General features: G+C 45.9%; 1 protein-coding gene across 1 annotated transcript in view; it reads left to right on the forward strand.

Moving 5' to 3' along the window:
* Nucleotides 1-19,168, forward strand: part of LOC122933631 (rho-associated protein kinase 2-like) — a 76,204-nt gene that overhangs the window by 28,032 nt on the left and 29,004 nt on the right. The window contains exons 9-19 of the mRNA XM_044288525.1: nt 3,584-3,647; nt 5,256-5,347; nt 8,642-8,690; nt 9,790-9,920; nt 11,247-11,343; nt 11,418-11,664; nt 11,752-11,858; nt 13,198-13,357; nt 16,673-16,833; nt 16,998-17,182; nt 17,457-17,526. Of these exons, the coding sequence (XP_044144460.1) occupies nt 3,584-3,647; nt 5,256-5,347; nt 8,642-8,690; nt 9,790-9,920; nt 11,247-11,343; nt 11,418-11,664; nt 11,752-11,858; nt 13,198-13,357; nt 16,673-16,833; nt 16,998-17,182; nt 17,457-17,526 (1,363 nt within the window). The remainder of the gene's footprint in view (nt 1-3,583; nt 3,648-5,255; nt 5,348-8,641; nt 8,691-9,789; nt 9,921-11,246; nt 11,344-11,417; nt 11,665-11,751; nt 11,859-13,197; nt 13,358-16,672; nt 16,834-16,997; nt 17,183-17,456; nt 17,527-19,168) is intronic.

Here is a 19,168-nt window from a genome sequence, read left to right on the forward strand (position 1 = left end):
GATGCTGTGCTTGGTGAAAGTTAGGTCATTAGTATAAAAATCACGGAAACCCCTATGACCATGCTCCTAGTGTTTATCTCCTGCTTATGTGACGTCCTGCACTCTGAAAACGTGACTCGCACTTTGCTTATATTACTGGACTTCATGCATCACATGCCTCCTATGTCTACGCCTCTCTAGCTTTCCTCCTGTTGCACGTATTTGGCATCAATTCTATGTCTCAGTAGCAGATCAATATTGTCTGTGAAAACAGTGAGTAATCACAACACTACCTTACACCTTGTAATAGAAGGTGATTGCAGGCTGCTGTAAATAGATGCAGTGTTAGGTCTACACGACGACATGTGTCAATTACAATTCTTATAATGCTAGTCTATGGTGTCGCATTGCGACATGCTGCGACGCGACAATCGCATAAAAATCCATTTCAAATGGACTAGCATTATAACAATTGTCGCGGGACATTGGCACGACAAATGTCGTCGTGTAGACCTAACCTAAGAGAGGGTAGAGGAATCATGCAAATTGTCTTTTGTTACATGGTAATCCTGCCCACAGCAAGCCCTGGCAGCATCAAAACAAAGATGTAGCACAAGCTGTGCAAGACAATTACATTGACAATTACTACTGATGTATGGTGGCAGTATGTGGTGAGCATGCAGCAAACATATAGACAGGTATTAGTAACATGTTTTGTTAGCTTGAAAACATGTAACATTGATTTCACAAATTGTTTTCAGAATTTTTCTGAAAGGGTTAGAGTATTGCCACACGTTTAGGTTTTTTTGATGCCATTTTTGAAGCCAAAATCAGGTGTGGCTCATAACGGGGAGAGAAAGTATTATTATTATTTATTAATAAAGAGACATTCATTCCATAGCGCTGTACATATGAGAAGAGGTATACATACATAATACAGACAATTGCACTAATCATTAAAAAAACGAGTCACAGTAGGTGCGGGTGAAGTTGGTCATGGCGGTATAGAGGCAGCAGGGTCACCGGTTGTAGGCTTGTCTGAAGAGGTGGGCTTTCAGGTTTCTTTTGAAGGATTCCACTGTTGGTGAGAGTCTTATATGTTGAGGTAGCGAGTTCCAGAGTATGGGGGATGCACGGGAGAAATCTTGGAGTCGATTATGGGAAGAGGTGATAAGAGGAGAGGAGAGAAGGAGGTCTTGTGAGGATCGGAGAGTGCGTGTGGGGATGTATCGGGAAAGTAGCTCAGAGATGTAGGGAGGGGACAGGTTAAGGACGGCCTTGTATGTGTTTGTCAGTACTTAGAAGTAAATTCACTGGGCAATGGTGAGCTAGTGAAGGGATTGGCAGAGGGGAGAGGCAGAGGAGTAACAGGGTGGGAGGTGGATTTGTCGGGCAGCAGAGTTGAGGATAGATTGGAGGGGTGCGAGAGTGCTAGATGGAAGGCCACAAAGGAGAGTGTTGCAGTAGTCTAGGTGGGAGATGATGAGGGCATGTACAAGCATTTTTACAGATTCAAAGTTAAGGAAAGCGCGGATGCGGGAGATGTTTTTGAGTTGGAGGCGGCAGGTGGTGGAAAGGGCTTAGATGTGCAGTCGGAAGGAAAGGGCAGAATCCAAGGTCACTCCAAGGCAGCGGACTTGGTTGACCGAGGAGAGTGTGCAGCCATTGATCGTGATAGATTGGTCTGTTGGGGGGGTTGAGCAAGATGGGGGAAAGATTATGAATTCTGTCTTATCCATGTTAAGTTTTAGAAAGCGAAAGGCGAAGAAGGATGATATAGACGCTAGACATTGTGGGATTCTGGATAGTAAGGTGGTGATGTCTGGACCAGAGAGGTAGCTTTGTGTGTCGTCAGCGTAGGAGTGATACTGAAAGCCATGGGACTATGAGCTGTCCCAGGCCAAAAGTGTAGATAGAAAAGAGCAGGGGTCCTAGGACAGAGCCTTGCGGGACACCAACAGAGAGGGAATGAGACCAGGAGGTGGTGCGGGAGTGGGAGACGCTAAACGTCCGGTCTGTGAGGTATGATGTGATCCAGGAGAGGGCCAGGTCAGTGATGCCAAGAGATGAGTTTGCAACAGAAGGGAGCTATTTAGGACACATACATCTTCACCACTCCTGGTTTTGCCTTCAAAAACACGATAAAACCTGAATGTGTGGCAGTACACTTACCCTATTGGGTAATGATTATCTATTAGATAATTGGTCACCGTGCAGCTACTTAAAAAGTTTGTTCCTGATATCACCTGGGAAAAGTGCATTTCTCCAAACGTTTCTCCAAGTGTATGGTGATGCGGGTGTGTGTGCGCCACAGCGGAGCCAGTATTTGCAGCTGCCCTCATTTACATAGTTATAGAGGAAAATGCCAAGCGGTGAACCCCTCTTGTCTATGACATCCATATGCCCTAATACAGCATATTCATAGAGGTTGTCCTGGTGGGCTAAGGTGGGATTTCAGTTTTGGAACAGGAGACTATTTCAGTCCAGTGCTAGATAGGTTAAAGGTGGATGCTTTCTTATAGCTTTATGTATTTAATCGTATGATGGAAAGTTATTAGGATTGCTAATATACCATATTTTGTACTCTGGTTCCTTTCTGAGATCTCCTGCTGCTATACCACCCATACACAGCGCGGTGGCTCAGTGGTTAGCACTGGGGTCCGACCAAGGACGACATCTGCATGGGGTTTGTATGTTCTCCCCGTGTTTGCGTGGGTTTCCTCCCACAGTCCAAATACTGATAGGGAACTTAGATTGTGAGCCCCATTGGGGACAGTTGGATGCTAATGTCTGTAAAGTGCTGCGGAATATAGTAGAGCTATATAAGTGCATAAAATAAATAAATCTCCTTACTGGTCATACATTACTGCTCGTCCAGCCGACATCATGCCCTGACCCACATGTCCATGTCTCAATGTGCTCCCCCGTCCTTTTGTTATTCACTGTGCATGCAAGAATCCCGTTTGGCGCTTGTGCAGTACTAGATGTGTCTCAGCGCTGTCATCATTTTGTTATTGTTTCAACCTCTCTGCCTGACGCTTGCGCAGTAGAAGCAGTCCAATTTAGTAGAAATCCTTTACTACAGAAAGTCATTCTCTACTGTGCAGTAAAATCTCTGCTTGCATAATAGAGGCCAAATGATGGCGGCGCTGAGACACCTTGTATTGCGCGTGTACGTGTTGGACAGTATGAGACTAATGACCACCGATGAGGGAGCAAATTTGGTGTGGTACTACAGAAGGCGATCTCAGAAAAGCTATATTTAGTAATCTAACTTTCCATCAAAAGTTTAAACAAAGTAAATATATTTAGAAGGCGGACAGAGCGTTTAAAAAGAACGGACTGTTCATTTACATCATCCATTTTACGGTGCATTCTGGGAACTGTTATTTAATACATAAAACCTCAGTCCTCGTAGCGGTCCTCCTCCCTGAGGCAGATCCTCAAGTCTCTAATCAGCGTAGTTTTATCTTCCAGCCTTTGATCCAAACCCGGTAAACTGTTTAGAAACACGCAGTGCTGTGGCCAAGTATTTTTATGAGTAAGATCTGTTTAATGTCTTGTGGTCCTGTTTTCCCTTTGCCTTCCCTGTACCTTTTCTCAGATTGCTGAGTGACCCGTCTAAGGGTCGGGAGCAGCAGAACTCCTCCATGAAGTCTACGAAGGAGGTGAGTGCACTGAGCTCAGACCATCTATGGTTTGGGGAATGATCTCCATAAATCACGTGTTTCCGCCAGATACTAAATTCAGACATTTCCTTGACGACTTTGTGACGTGAAGGGAGTGATTTCAGTGATGATGATAAATGTTGATGCAGCCCAATGTCTTCAGTACGGCTGTACAGGTCCTTAGTAGGGCTGCAGAATGCACAGAATAAAGTGCTCTGTCCTACGGTCAGTAGGTCCACGCGGAAATGTCAATGTGCCACTAACATCCCGCTCTAAGGCCTCGTGCACACGACCGTGTTTTTTTTTTGGTTTGTTTTTTTTTATAAAGTATGCTTATACCTTTTTAAAACTATCGCATTCTTCCATACAAGTTCCCCCATAGTGGCCCCCAGCATTAATAATGTCCCCCACAGTGGCCCCCAGCAGTAATAATGTCCCCCCCCCATAGTGACCCCAGCAGTAATATTGTCCCCCATAGTACCCGCCAGCATTAATAATGTCTCCCATAGTGGCCTCCAGCAGTAATAATGTCCCCCAGCAGTAATAATGTCCTCCATAGTGGCCCCTAGCAGTAGTAATGTCCCCCATAGTCTCCCCCCGGCAGTAGTAATGTCCCCCATAGTCTCCCCCCGGCAGTAGTAATGTCCCCCATAGTCTCCCCCCGGCAGTAGTAATGTCTCCCATAGTCTCCCCCCGGCAGTAGTAATGTCTCCCATAGTCCCCCCCGGCAGTAGTAATGTGCACCATAGTCTCCCCCCGGCAGAAGTAATGTCCCCCATAGTCTCCCCCCGGCAGAAGTAATGTCCCCCATAGTCTCCCCCCGGCAGTAGTAATGTGCCCCATAGTCTCCCCCCGGCAGTAAGTAATGTGCCCCATAGTCTCCCCCCGGCAGAAGTAATGTCCCCCATAGTCTCCCCCCGGCAGAAGTAATGTCCCCCATAGTCTCCCCCCGGCAGTAGTAATGTGCCCCATAGTCTCCCCCCGGCAGAAGTAATGTCCCCCATAGTCTCCCCCCGGCAGAAGTAATGTGCACCATTTTATTTATGCTGGAAAAAGTAAACCACTTGCACGTGTGGGAACTCATTGTTCACAAAAGGCAGAAGGACCTGACGCTCCCAGCACGATATTTTAACACCTGAAATGCCAGTGTTCACTAGTTTTTTAACAGCCATAACGGATGCACTCCTGTCTGAGTGGCCATTAAAAACGGTCCCATTGATGCCAGTGGGGACAGTCTGATTGGGAAAATGGCAAAAATAGGGCATATCCTATTTTTTAATGGCCGTTATTCACTGGCTGTTTCAAAAATGATTGTGAATAGCCCCAGAGATTTCAATGATTCTGAAAACAACCGTGTGATTTGAAATTAAATGTAGCCTTAGGTTGAAAAAAAGACACAGGTCCATCAATTTCATACTTTCTTAGTTCAATTATACAACATTAATTACGAGCCATCATGTTTCATCTTGTAATAACAGACGGTTTTGTAAAAACATAATTTACATATTTTATTCTAAGATCCGTCCTGAACATTATAAATTAGAATCTGCTCTGGTGTATTTTTATCTGTGCCTTGTGCTTGACATGCATTATTCCCTGTGTGTGTAGGAGTCTGCAGAACATCTGAAGGCTATTCAGAAGCTGCAAGAAAAACTTCAGAATGAGGTCCAAACCAGGGATGAAGTAGAGCACAAATACAGGTGTCCACATTATTCCTATTTATTCATATTTGTTTTTCCGGAGCTCAATTCAAGGAGGCACCTTTTCAGGTCTCTGAGGGATCAAGTTGCAGCTTCTAGAAGGGTAGTTTCACATCTCCATTTACCTGATCCGGCAGGCTGTTCCTGATGGTGTTCACCGTAGGCGGCATAGCCGGATACTGCTATTCACAGCCGGACCCTATTGACTAAAATAGGATCTGGCCGGTTTCCAGCATAAGTACCGGGATTTGGCTGGACGAAAACCAGTGCATTCCACCGGATCCCATCATAGTCAATGGGGTCCAGTGGTGAATAGCAGTTTCCAGCTATGCCAGATACGGTCAACTCTGGCAGGCTGTTCCTCTGCCGGAAGTGGGAACTAGCCAAAGGAGGAAGCAACTGCACAGTGATAGAGACACTTAAAGATGTTGCGGTTGGCTCTAAAGTTTCTCTCTCCAGTGCTGGATTTGCAGCTACACTGCTCAGTAGTGCTGTACATGCTACTGCTGCTCTTGAAGGTGTTCTACAGAAACATAGCGGAACAGGATCTCCTTTTTACTGTGTGCCTTGTATGGAAGACATCATATCCGCTAGTCCACTGATCCTGCTCCGTCCTCTCACTCAATAGACTTCTAAGGGCAACTGTAACCTGATCTCTCCGTGTAGCTGAAAAGCTGCCTGCTCTCATGGAACAGATTTAATCAGTGAATTCAGAGAGAGTTCACTTTTACTAGTAACTTATGGAAAATTGTACACTTCAATTATGGATGATGTAACTTTCTCAAAGACCCCTACCATCAGTCACAGTGGCCTACAAGGCAGAAGGTAAACTACCTGGACTCTCTGAGAGATGATCATATTTTATATGAGAGTATAAGGCTAAGGCTACTTTCACAATAGCGTTCGATCGGATCCGTTCTGAACGGATCCGATCATAATAATGCAGACGGAGGCTCCGTTCAGAACGTATCCGTCTGCATTATTTTGGCATATAAAAGCTAAGTGTGAAAATAGCCTCGGACGGATCCGTCCAGACTTTCAATGTAAAGTCAATGGGGGACGGCATCCGCTTGAAGATTGAGCCATATTGTGGCATCTTCAAACGGATCCGTCCCCATTGACTTACATTGTAAGTCTGGACGGATCCGCACGGCCAGGCGGACACCCGAACGCTGCAAGCAGCGTTCAGCTGTCCGCCTGTCCGTGCGGAGGCGAGCGGAGCGGAGGCTGAACGCCGCCAGACTGATGCAGTCTGAGCGGATCCGCATCCATTCAGACTGCATCAGGGCTGGACGGAAGCGTTCGGGTCCGCTCGTGAGCCCCTTCAAACGGAGCTCACGAGCGGACCGACAAACGCTAGTGTGAAAGTAGCCTAAAATTGCTTCATTACCAGGACTTTCAGACCACCTCAGTGTATGGGCTCATGCAGACGAACATTTTGTTTCTGTTCTGTTTTTTTTACAGGTCCATATGCGGAACCATTCACTTCAATGGGTCCGCAAACAACGGAAATGATTCCGTGTGCATTTATTTTTTTGGGCAGATCTGTGTTTTGCGAACTGCAAAATACATATGGTCGTATGCATGAGCCCTATCTCTTTGAAGGAAAGGGTCACATGAGGTTTGGGATAATTTCATTGACTGTCAGAATTTCTGTGTTTGTCGCACTACTTTTCTCCCCATAGTCAAACATTGGGAACGCGTGCGTAATGCATAATGCCGCCACTTTACTGCCATTGGCAGGTGACCTTGTGTCTCTGCCAAGCCCAACAACAAAGTAAGACTTTCACATTGCTAAATCCTCTACATGAAAGTGGAGATGTCTCCATTCCTGTATAATCGGGTAGTTCACGTTTCGCTGACGCGACACAAGTACTTCCAGTGACAGGTGTTTCTCTAGACTTACATTATGTCCATAGATTTCACCATTGACAAGGATTCTTGTGTACATTGTAATGAGCTTGAAGCGTATAGCTGATTTTCTTTTAATCAACAATCCAAGGAAGCTTGATAGTCCAGCACAGAAGGACCCTATAATGTGGACCAGGGAGAACCATCTAGGAACTTCATCCGGTTAAAAACAAAACAAAAAATATTTACTGATATATAGTAACATTCATTGTTGGCTTTCTTCTTCAAAGTTCTCTATCATTTACAAGTGCATTTTATATAGATATCTGATAATGCAGCAGCTAGCGATATCTCATACTGTACATACTGTTCCCCTTGAAAGGACATCTGTCAGCAGATTTGTACCTATGACACTGGCTGACCTGTTACATGTGCACTTGGCAGCTGAAGGCATCTGTGTTGGTCCCAAGTTCATATGTGTCCGCATTGCTGAGAAAAATGAACTTTTAATATATGCAAATGAGCCTCTAGGAGCAACGGGGGCGTTACCATTACACCTAGAGGCTCTGCTCTCTCTGCAACTCCAGTGCCCTCTGCACTTTGACAGGACCAGGCAGTGTAAATGTGATGACACCTGGTCCTGTCAATCAAAGTGAAGAGTGTGCGCAAGGTGCAGAGATAGCAGAGTCTCTAGGTGTAACGACAACGCCCCCGTTGCTCCTAGGGGCTCATTTGCATATAATAAAACATTGTTTTTCTTAGCCATGCGGGCACATATGAACATGGGACCAACACAGATGTCTTCAGCTGACAAGTGCACATGTAACAGGTCAGCCAGTGTCATAGGTGCAAATCTGCTGACAGATCGCCTTTTTAAGACGACCCCACTCTCCCACCAAGCAGATGTTCTACAGTAGCTTCTCCATCTGTTGCGCAGTAGACGGAGCTGCTTCCATTGAAGTGAAGGAGAGCAGTGCTGTCCAGTGGACCGAGCTGTGTGTAGTTTCAGCACTAAAGCTACTGCAGAACAGCTGATAGGTGCGGGGTATCGGACCCTTGCCGATCAGATACTGATGACCGGTCCGTCACTTATAAAGGGTTGGACAACCCCTTTAAGGCTTCACAGAGCTTGCCATCGTTATTTCCTATAGTACGAGGCAGCAAGTGACCGCAGCTCAGCAGAATGTTTAGTCAGTGACCGAATACTATACTGTAGTGCAGGGATGTGCAACCTCCGGCTCTTCAGCTGTTGAGAAACTACAACTCCCAGCATGCATACTTTCTCTGCTCTTCTAAGAACTCACATGGAAATGAATGGAGCATGCTGGGAATTGTAGTTTCACAACAGCTGGAGTGCCGAAGGTTGCTGATCGCCGCTGTAGTGTGATTTTAATGTTGCACAGGTTTAGGTAGTAACATATAAAATATTTTGCTTTTTCCTAGGTCTGTAAATTCCCGCCTGGAGAAGACAATGAAGGAACTTGATGAACAGGTAATCCATGTGATATTCGGTTAATCTGACACTCCGAATCATTGCTGGTCCACTCGGAGTGCTCAAAGGGTCGTGCACTGTAAGCACTGAGATAAATGAATGATTGGCGGGGCCACCGCGAATTACGAGAACGGGGGTCCGTGCTCCCCATGTTGCAGACATTCAACTCTGAGACTGCCGCAGGTAGCCGAGTAAAAGTGCCCAACTATATCCGTGGCATAAAGCTGAATGGAGCGGCACCGCAAATGCTTGACCACCGCCGCCCTTCAAACGGAGGAGCCCAGCCCCCAGTCTCGTGATCTTCAGCTGTAGGACCTATGCCGATCAGACACTTACCGCTATACAGTGGATAAGTTGTCTGTGTGGCCCTTTAAAGAGCACCTATCAGCAGGATCAACCCTTTCAAAGCAGACATAGTCTGGTAGGGTTCACCCTCCTGCCAATTAAAATAATACCTGTCTTGTGAAAATTAATTGCGACATTCTAAAGAAAGCCAGCACTAGAAAGTCGAGGCGTCTTAAAGGGTTTGTGCAGCCAGTGATGTTGTTGACCTATCCTCAGGATACGTCTTCAATATCTGATTGTGGGGGTTCGACTCACATCAGCACTGCCATCTCTTCAAACAGATGATTGGCGGGGGTGCCGGGAGTCAGACCCCCACCAATCAGATGGCGATGACTAGAGATGAGCGAAACGAGTTACATCCGAAGTCACTTAGTTCATAACTTCTGGTTAATACTGTACAGAGATCCGTCTCGTATATGGGCTCCGATGAGCCGAAGTTAGTTATTCGCGAGGTCGTGCGTGACTTCTTTGAATAACTTCCATAACTGACTTTTTTTTTTTTAAGTGGAAAAACATTTTCAAACTTGAAACTGACTTCGCATTCAGTCCCGAGGTACCAGCAATCTTGCTGTTGGGTGTTCTATAAATTAGGGTGGTTTCACACAGAGACTTTTCAGAACAACCCCACAGTTTTCAGTATGCTTGTTTTAAACCAAGGGCAGAAGTGGATTCAAAAGATATTGGATATGTTAAAAGATGTGGAGTAGAAGGTCCTAGGTCCTTCACGATTATTTTACCTTATTATTTTATACAGATAAATTCTCGGAAGAACCTGGAGTCCACCAGCCGGCAGCTGGAGTGTGAGAAGGCCCTGCTACAGCACAAGAACGCCGAGTACCAAAGAAAAGCGGAGAATGAGGCGGAGAAGAAACGCAGCCTTAGAAAATGAAGGTTTGTGAGCTCAGCACACGCCAAACCCCGTAATACAGAAGACGCTGCAGAGAGCTGATAGTTGTGTTATATAATGATACCTGCTGTTCCCGACCAGATACATTCCTTCTACTGCCTTATAGTGAGGATGGAGGGGGGAGCAGCCAGTTCCTCCTGATGGTCTTCACTTGATGGGGTTAGGGAATGAATCAGCCATTTTGGATATATTCACTGATACTAGGTCAAGCGTCTTATAGGGCTCACTTGGCAATCTGATGCTTTATCCTGGAGAAAGAGTACTTTAAATCCAAAAGTAAATGAGCAGGTAAGTGCACTGAGGGCGGGCCCAAACCACTGTGTGCCCCCTTGCTCTTCCATCTTTAGCTGGAAGTCCCTTACTCGTCTTCTTGACGGGGTCAGGTTCCTGCATAGTCATCTTACCTGGCCCTGTCAGTGAAGGAGAGGGAGGGGGTTGCAGGAGGAGTAAGGGTGCACAGAGTGGCTCGGCTCCGCCCTTGGTGCACTTATTTGACCATTTGCATATGGATTAAACGTACTTATAATCGCTTAGTGAAAGGTATCATTACATTCAGCTGAGCTAGTCCTACAAAGCACTGTGCCTGGTTTATCATTGAATGTCCATACACCGTAGATAAATATCGAACGTTTTTGGGGTCCCCCCCCCTTACCTACAGCAGTTGTTGGGAAGGAAGCAAGGATCAGGCAGTTGGATTTCAACATGGCTGATTCTTTGTTCTTAACAGGAGAAAAGCTGCTGTTGCCAGAGGTATCTGTTAGCAGCTTACTCCACACAAAACACATGCATGCTTGGCCAAGCGTACAGGTGGATGGGAGTATTCGTTATTGGCCAAGCAAGCATCTTGGGCCTAAATCACACAAAGGTAATATACACCATATACGTTGTCTGTGTGTACAAGGGACAGGACGCAGACCGATGGGACTAAATGATGCTATTCACGCCTCCGTTTTTCTGCATGGAAACTCGGGGCATGAGCTATTTTTATCCCAGTTGTCTTCGGTGACTAGCAGGTCCATGCCCCATACGAACCTCACTGCTGTTTTAAAAAAGTTGTCCGTGTGTTGCGACTTATGATTTTTAATATGGACCTTTAAATCAGACCTTAGCGTCCGACACCCGCGGATCTGATATTGATGACCTATCCTGAGGATAAGATATCAATAGCTAGCTCTCGGAAAACCTCTTTAAAGGGGTTGGAGGAGGAAAATTGGTCCTTCACTACCTGGATTGCGATCTGCTTTTAAAGTTTTAATGTTGTCTGCAGTACGGGAAAACCAACCACTGTATGACTTGTGTTTTTCTTCAGTGAACAGTCTGAAGGATCAACTTGAAGACTTGAAGAAAAGGAACCAAAATTCCCAGATCTCCAACGAGAAAATGAACCAGCTCCAAAGACAAGTAAGTATAAGCAATGTTCAGCTTCCTTTGTGTAAGTGTGCAGGGCCCCGACCAAACACATTTCTGTTCTATAGCTGGATGAAGCCAACGCCCTCCTACGTACAGAGTCGGACACAGCAGCCCGGTTACGGAAGACTCAAAACGAGATGTCCAAGCAGATCCAGCAGCTGGAAACCAATAACCGAGAGCTGCAGGACAAAACTTGTATGCTGGAAAATGCCAAGCTGAAGCTCGAGAAGGACTACATCAACCTGCAATCAGCCCTGGAATCTGAAAAGAGGGACCGGACGCAGGGATCGGAGATTATTAGTGACCTTCAAGGTATGACTGTCTATAGAACCCGTAGGGTTGCATGTCATATACTACAGTGTTTATACCCATCCAATGCATGTTGTGCGCTATTTGCAGGCAGGATATCTGTACTAGAAGATGACGTTAAGAAAGGAAAGGACTTTCTTACACGTGCAGAGTCTGAGAAGAGGCATCTACAGGAGAGGCTAGCTGCCCTGGAGAAGGTGAGGACTTGTCCTGAGAATGCTGGATAACAGCTTCATGACTAATGTTCAATTAAAAGATGGTTGTGGCTCTTGGTGCTGCATCTCCTATTGATCAGCAGTTATCAGTCAGGAGCCCCCTATTGGAAGGCATTGTCTAGTACAGGAATGGCCAGCCTGTGGATTTTCAGCTGTTGTAAAACTACAATTCCCACAATGCCCTGCTGTAGGCTGATAGCTATAGGCAGTCTGGGCATGCTGGCAGTTGTAGTTTTGCAACAGCTGGAGAGCCACAGGTTGGCCATCCCTGGTCTAGTACACAGTGCGCTAGCAGAGTCCACCAGATGATTTGGGGGGGAGGGGGCTTTTGTGGGAGGACTGCACCCACCTATCTGGCTGCCCTTCTAAGTGATGTATGAAATCACCCGAGGCGTGCTTAGGATGTCCAGATGCATTTGATATAGGTTAAAGGGGTTTTCCGAGATTTAGCTGTTGTTGACCTGTCCACAGGAACAGTTATCAGTATCAGATCAGCAGGGGTCTGACTCCCGGAATCCCTGGCAATCATCTGTCTGTAGAGGGCATTGTGCTGCGCTGAGTGCAACAGCCCCTTCCTAGGCTTGTGATGTCACTTTTATTGCTCACATGGCCTCGGCGCAGCTCAGTCCCGTTCAGTGCGGCTGAACTGCGATACCAAGCACAGCCACTATCCAATGGATGGCACTGTACTTAGTAAGCTGCGATATCATTCATTCCAGACCTCATGCACACGATGAAATTAACTTTGTGGTGATCCGCAAAGTGGGATACCGTCTGTCTGCCATCTGTATTTTTTTTGCTGACCATTAACGTCAGTGTGTTCGTGCACTGCATATGGCAGACCTGAGGACATGTTCTGTAATTAGCGGAACGGACATACGGCGGATTATAAAAAATGTTCTTTTCTGGTCTGCAAAACTTGGTGCACGGACCCATTGAAGTCAATAGGCCTACAAAAAATTCAGACGTCACGTGTACGGTATCCTTACTTTGCGGTTGTGAGGTTTGTGGACTGCAAAAATTGGTCTTTTGTGTGTATGAGGCCTAAGATTGGTCCATAGAACAAATCTGGGTTGTCTAGACTACCTTGGTACGGTTGGTGTGGACCTAAGGCAGTGATAGGCAAACTGCGGCTCTCCAGCTGTTGCAAAACTACAATTCCCACCATGCCCTGCTGTAGGCTGAAAGCTGTAGGCAGTCTTTGCATGCTGGGAGTTGTAGTTCTGCAACAGCTGGAGAGCCGCAGTTTGCCCATCACTGACCTAAGATGTCCTTCTAGTCTCCAGACTATTGCATGTTTTACCAATTCATATCATCGTAGGAAAAAAATAACCTGGAGATCGACATGACGTACAAGCTGAAGGCTCTGCAGCAGAACGTGGAGAAGGAAGAAGCAGAACATAAGGCCACCAAGGCACGCCTGGCTGACAAGAACAAGATCTATCAGTCTATTGAAGAGACCAAGTCTGAAGCCATGAAAGGTAGAGAAGCTGCTAGGTGTATCAGTCCCGTAGGCATATATCCACATCATGGTCTTCTAGACAAGACCCCCAACAGGACTTGGTCAGGTCAAGTTCCTACATGGCTGGCTGTTGTGTGTGGATCCCTCACACCTGAATGGGTGTTGCAGAAATCCATGCGCTTGCTTCAGAAACGACTCCATCCAGATATATTTCTGCATCAAATCTGCCACGCGTGACTATCACTTTAGGCTGCGTTCACGCTTTGCAGTAGTGTTTGTACTAGTAGATCCAGTTCTGAAAAGTTTATTACAACCTCACCAACCAATTTTTATTGTTAACGTGCATCTAAAATGAAGCAACTTCAGTCTACATGAAATATCCAGCTGTATCCAGCTCACGCGTGGACCTATGGGTTTGCTTAAAAGGTGGGGCAAACGTACCCTGTGCGGTCCGACCCTGCAGTTATATTGACGTCCAGACGGGATTGTGACTGCAAAATCGGGCTCCATAGGGTTTGTACTAGGCTACTGTGGAGGCACGTGGCATTGCATAGGAGCTGTGGACATAAACTGGATTACAGTTATCTTTTTGCAACATTAGAACATTGAAAAATGAGGAGCGGTGCTGCAGTGACCAGACGCGGCTGCTGCACCGTGTACGGAGCTGTGTAGTTTCAGTGCCTGGTTCTGGTGCCGCAAAACAGCTGATTGTCGGGGTGCTGGGATTCAGACGCCCACCAAACTAACGATCACCTATCCTAAGGATAGGTCATCAGTAGGGAAGTCCTGAGAAAACCTGTCAGCAGGCTCAGCCCTATTAAGTCAGGCCTACATCCTAGTAAGGTTGATCCTGCTGATTACTATGATATATCGATCTTGTGAAAATAGGTTTCAGTGTTCCAAGAAAATATTATTTATGCAAATGAGGGCTTCAGTGCACAGAGGGATGTGGCCAGCATGGGGGGGGGGGTCTAGACCACACCTCTCAGAAATGCCATAACAGATTTTCCCAAGACAAGTATCGTTCTAACCAGCAGCATCAACCCTACCATGTTATATACCTTGTTAAATGGGGTTGATCATGATGAAAGACGCCCTTTAGGGCTCGTTCACACGACCGTATGTCTGTTTCAGTGTTTTGCGGGCCATTTTTCCCGGGCCTGTTTTTCCGTTTTTCTTGTGTGTTTTTTCTGTAGTGCTTCTGTTCCGTTTTTCTGTATGGTATATACAGTAATTACATAGGAAAAATTGGGATGGGCATAACATTTTCAATAGATTGTTCCGCAAAAATGAAACGGATACGGGAGACATACGGAGTACATTCCATATGTGTTCCATTTTTATTTTTTTTTGCGGATCCATTGACTTGAATGGAGCCATGGAACTTGATTTGCGGGCAATATTAGGATAAGTTTTATCTTTCAACGGAACTGAAAGACGGAAATACGGAAACGGAATGTATACGGACTGTGTAAGTAACGCAAAAAACGTTTGTGTGAACGAGCCCTTAAGTTGTTTATAGTCATTTCTCCTCCTTTGTGTCAATGACCTGCATATGTAATATTATGAACGCTGCCTTATCTGTATATGCCGCCGCGGGTTCATTTGAGCAATGTAGCTCCCTCCAGACATGCAAGGGTTAAATGGTTGCCCTTGAAAGACCGCATTATATGAGCACATGGTTGCAATGCCATACCTGTGACGCACAGCATGCCATTACAAGTCAACGTAAAGCCGGCCACAGGAATCTCTGCTCGCTTCAGTCTCCGGGGGGCTGGAAGAGGTCAAATGAAGTCAGGCCTGGATTCTTCCTGCACGGTACACGTAGGGCTTATTCCGGGCGTCTCTGCCACCACCGGACCCCACACACGCTGGATTTAGGAGACAAAGGTCCAACTATACCTGAGCCAAAGTAAACACAGACCACAGTCTGCAGCCCCCAGGCCTGGCATCTAGAGAGAGGAGCCATACAGTCGCCAGGCCGCTGGGTACTCAGAAGGAATTTGGGTTTTTTTCTCCATGGGTTTTTCTACTTTAAATTTGCCTTTTAATTACCAATTATTTTAATTAACCCCTAACATTGTGTCACTCTTTTTTTACCATATGATATACCCTCCTCTGTCCTAATTACTGCGTCTGTCCGAATCCTAGGACTGCACCAGAAAAACAAAGGGGGGCGAGCAGGTCCAGGTATAAGTTATAGCTGCGGCCATGAATATAATTAGAAATAAGTCTTTTGGGCGTAAAATGAGACCTTTTCTGATCTCTGTATTTACTGGCACCCTGATATAGTAGGCAGCGCTGCCTTCAAACTGCCTGCTGTAAAGCCCATCAGCATTTCAAAGGGGGAGACCTGTCAATCAAGCAAAGTCGGCTGGGGAGAAGCCAGAGGGGAGCCACCCAACAGACCCCTCTTCCTGTACCCAGCTTAATTAAAACATTTTTTTTTTTCCTTTTCTCTGAGACGCAGCAGTTCTTCAGTATAAAGCATAGTTCAGTGTGATCGGGGGACCCTTTTTCTTTTTTATAGTGTCTGTGATTAGGTTACTGCATCCTGTTGTAAGCTCAACTCCGCAGTAGCACAGTATGCAGTAAGCTCCCTCTAGTGGTGACCACGGATAATCAACATGTTATGTTTTTAACCCCCTAAAAAGGGTTGCCCATTTTTCTTATATTGATGACCTATCCTCAGGATAGGTCAGCAATATCAGATTGGCGGGAGTTCCGGACGATCAACTGTTTGGAGAGAAGGCAGCACTTGTACGAGTGCTTCCTTTAATATAAGGCCGTGCCATAGGCATGGCCAAATACTCTCACATCCTTGGCAGACCACGGTGTCAATGCTGGGTTTACAGAGAGAGCACCATCTAAGTAGACCACAGGATCTAAGGGGTTAAATAGCCAAATCAGAGTTGGTTCCAGTCCTGGCCATTGCAGCAGGGTGTCAGCTGTATGTTATAGCTGACTCTACTGCTGATGGTGCAGGCTCAGCTCCTGGGCCCATGCCACACCTTTATGTTGCTATGCAGGGGCTATTCCCTGCCAGCACGATAAATATGTGGTGTAGAGAGAAATGTATCCCTATGCATGATTTGGACCCCCGTATAATAAAAAAAAAAAAAAACTGCTTTAAAAATGTATTAAAAGACTAATCCACACAGAATTAAATTTATTGATTGAATATGACGTGTCCACCAGTTGTTGACATGTCATTTCCAGGCATGATAAAATGGACACGTCTCTTCCACGGCATTGGATTTGTTGAACTGTTCTTTACTATTGTTTGTTCCATTTCCTTGTGGCATGTGATAACGGGACCTTATGTCACCTGCAGATATGGAGAGGAAACTGCAGGAGGAGAGGTTGTCCAAGCAAAGACTGGAGAACAACTTGCTGCAGGCAGAGAAGCAATGCTCCATGCTGGACTGTGACCTGAAGCAAGCCAAGCAGAAGATTAATGAGCTGGAGACCCTGAAGGACAAACTCCTGGAAGATGTAAGTTGTAGCTATCACACTGTTTCAATGCCTAAGAGGAAGAGGAGGGGTAGTTTTCAAGGGTGTCCATCTTTCGTAGAGAGGTGGCCCGGTTTGACTTGTATGTATAATTGATGTGTTTTACGTGCTGCTTCCATTTTCCTTTTTTATTTTTTGGTTCTTAGGTTAAAAACCTTACCTTAAAAACTGAACAGGAGACCCAGAAACGCAGCCTGACCCAGAATGACTTAAAGATGCAGCTTCAACAGGTGAACAGTCTAAAGATGTCAGAGAAGCAGCTGAAGCAGGAGATCAACCACTTGACCGAGATCAGAGCGAGCCTAGAAAAACAGAACAGCGAGCTGCGCAAGTAAGAGTCCTTGTCGGAGTCCACAAAGCTGACTATTTAAGGATTCAGTGTGACTTTGTAATATATTCATTTGAAGCCTTGCTTAGGAGTCCAGTGGACAGTCCTAATCAGTGACAGTTGGCTATCCTTGTATGCCCAGTCATACTGGGAAGGCTGTCAATTAGTGAGTCACTCCGCCCTCTGGACTCCTAAGCTCACAGCAAGGCTGCAAATGCTATTTGTTACCAAAAGGAGAAATATTGACCGTACTACCATTTTTTTTTTTCTTCTGCAGAGAACGTCAAGACGCAGATGGTCAGATGAAGGAACTTCAAGACCAGCTGGAGGCTGAGCAGTATTTCTCTGTAAGCATGTCCATTCTTTATTTTCCCTTAGAACGTCTAGACTGTGGTGTTCTGACCATAATATGTCTTAAAGGCATTTTCTAAAACCGAAGATTCATGCTTACCTGCTCCCTGCTGGTCCAGTCCTCTGTGCTGCCTCCACTGTCTCTATCTTCTGGACCCCACACTGTCCCATGCTCCATTGCAGCCAATGACTGTCTTCAGTGGTAATGTGGCCACAAGCAGCACGTCATCACTGAAGCCAGTCAATGGCTGCAACGGAGCATGGGACCTTGCCCATGCACCGCCTGATGTAAACATTGTGGGGTCCATCACTTGGAGGCAGTGCAGAGCAGGTATGAATCTTCTGGTTCAGGAGGAAGGCTGCAGGCAATAGATAAAATGTAAATATACAAAAAAAAAACTATTTTAAAGCGATTTCTGGGACTAAGATATTAAATGGCCTATCCATAGGTCACCAATATCAGATCAGTGGGGGGTCCAATCCCGATCACCACCACTGAGCTGTTACTTGCAGTCACAGTTCCAAGAAGTAGACTGTATAGGAAGGCAGAAGATCACAGCACCATACTGTGTTGTGGCCATGCTTGGGTACTGCAGCTCGGCTCCCTGATGGCATGGACACTGGAGCTGTGCACATTTCAATGACCCGGATTAGACATAACTCCGATCCCAGCCATTTAAAGGAGCTTTTCCATTGAGGCTGCAGCAATGTCATCACATCGAAAATAATCGGCCACTGCAGCCAATCACTGCTTTCAAATATGAAGTATTTCATAGTATTATATTAGGGAGGAAACAATCACATCTTCAAATCCCATATCCGAAGACAAATAGGTGAAATTAATTTAATAATCAAAATCTACCCTCCCAAAAAAAACTATTTTTTTGTTAATTATTGTATTCTTTAAAAATAGTTCATGAAAAACCAGAATCCATCCAACGACTATAAAGTAAGACCTTTATTTAGATTGAACCCCCACTGGATTTTTATAATGGGTAGGGATACTCATGAATTGGTCAAACAGGAGATGAGGCACTTTTGGGGATAGTATGGGACGCATTCAAGGCCTTTATGAGGGGAATTTTTGTTAGTGATATTCCAAATTTAAGAAAGGGATACGGTAAGAAAGAAGTGGCTTTAGAAATAGGGGAACTATGCAGAGCGTAAACCAGGCATGTGCCGATTTTCTCTTGGAAAAGGCCCAGCAGAGACAGGGACAAGAATACTTCTCTGAAGCAGGGAGACCAGGGAACTCTTGGCGAGGGTGATCTCTGATCAAGAACAAAACAAATAGTTAATATTCAGTCTGCTGAAGGTGTAATTATTGAAGAACAAGAGGGTATGAAAGGAATCTTTTTGAAGCATTTTTCAGAATTATTTAATTCAGATAAGGCTACTTTCACACTAGCGTTCGTCGGTCCGCTCGTGAGCTCCGTTTGAAGGAGCGCACGAGCGGACCCGAACGCCTCCGTCCAGCCCTGATGCAGTCTGAATGGATGCGGATCCACTCAGACTGCATCAGTCTGGCGGCGTTCAGCCTCCGCTCCACTCGCCTCCGCACGGACAGGCGGACAGCTGAACGCTGCTTGCAGCGTTCGGGTGTCCGCCTGGCCGTGCGGAGGCGTGCGGATCCGTTCA

The sequence above is a fragment of the Bufo gargarizans genome, chromosome 4 (genome assembly GCF_014858855.1).
Source record: "Bufo gargarizans isolate SCDJY-AF-19 chromosome 4, ASM1485885v1, whole genome shotgun sequence".
In the NCBI taxonomy this organism is placed as follows: Eukaryota; Metazoa; Chordata; class Amphibia; order Anura; family Bufonidae; genus Bufo; species Bufo gargarizans.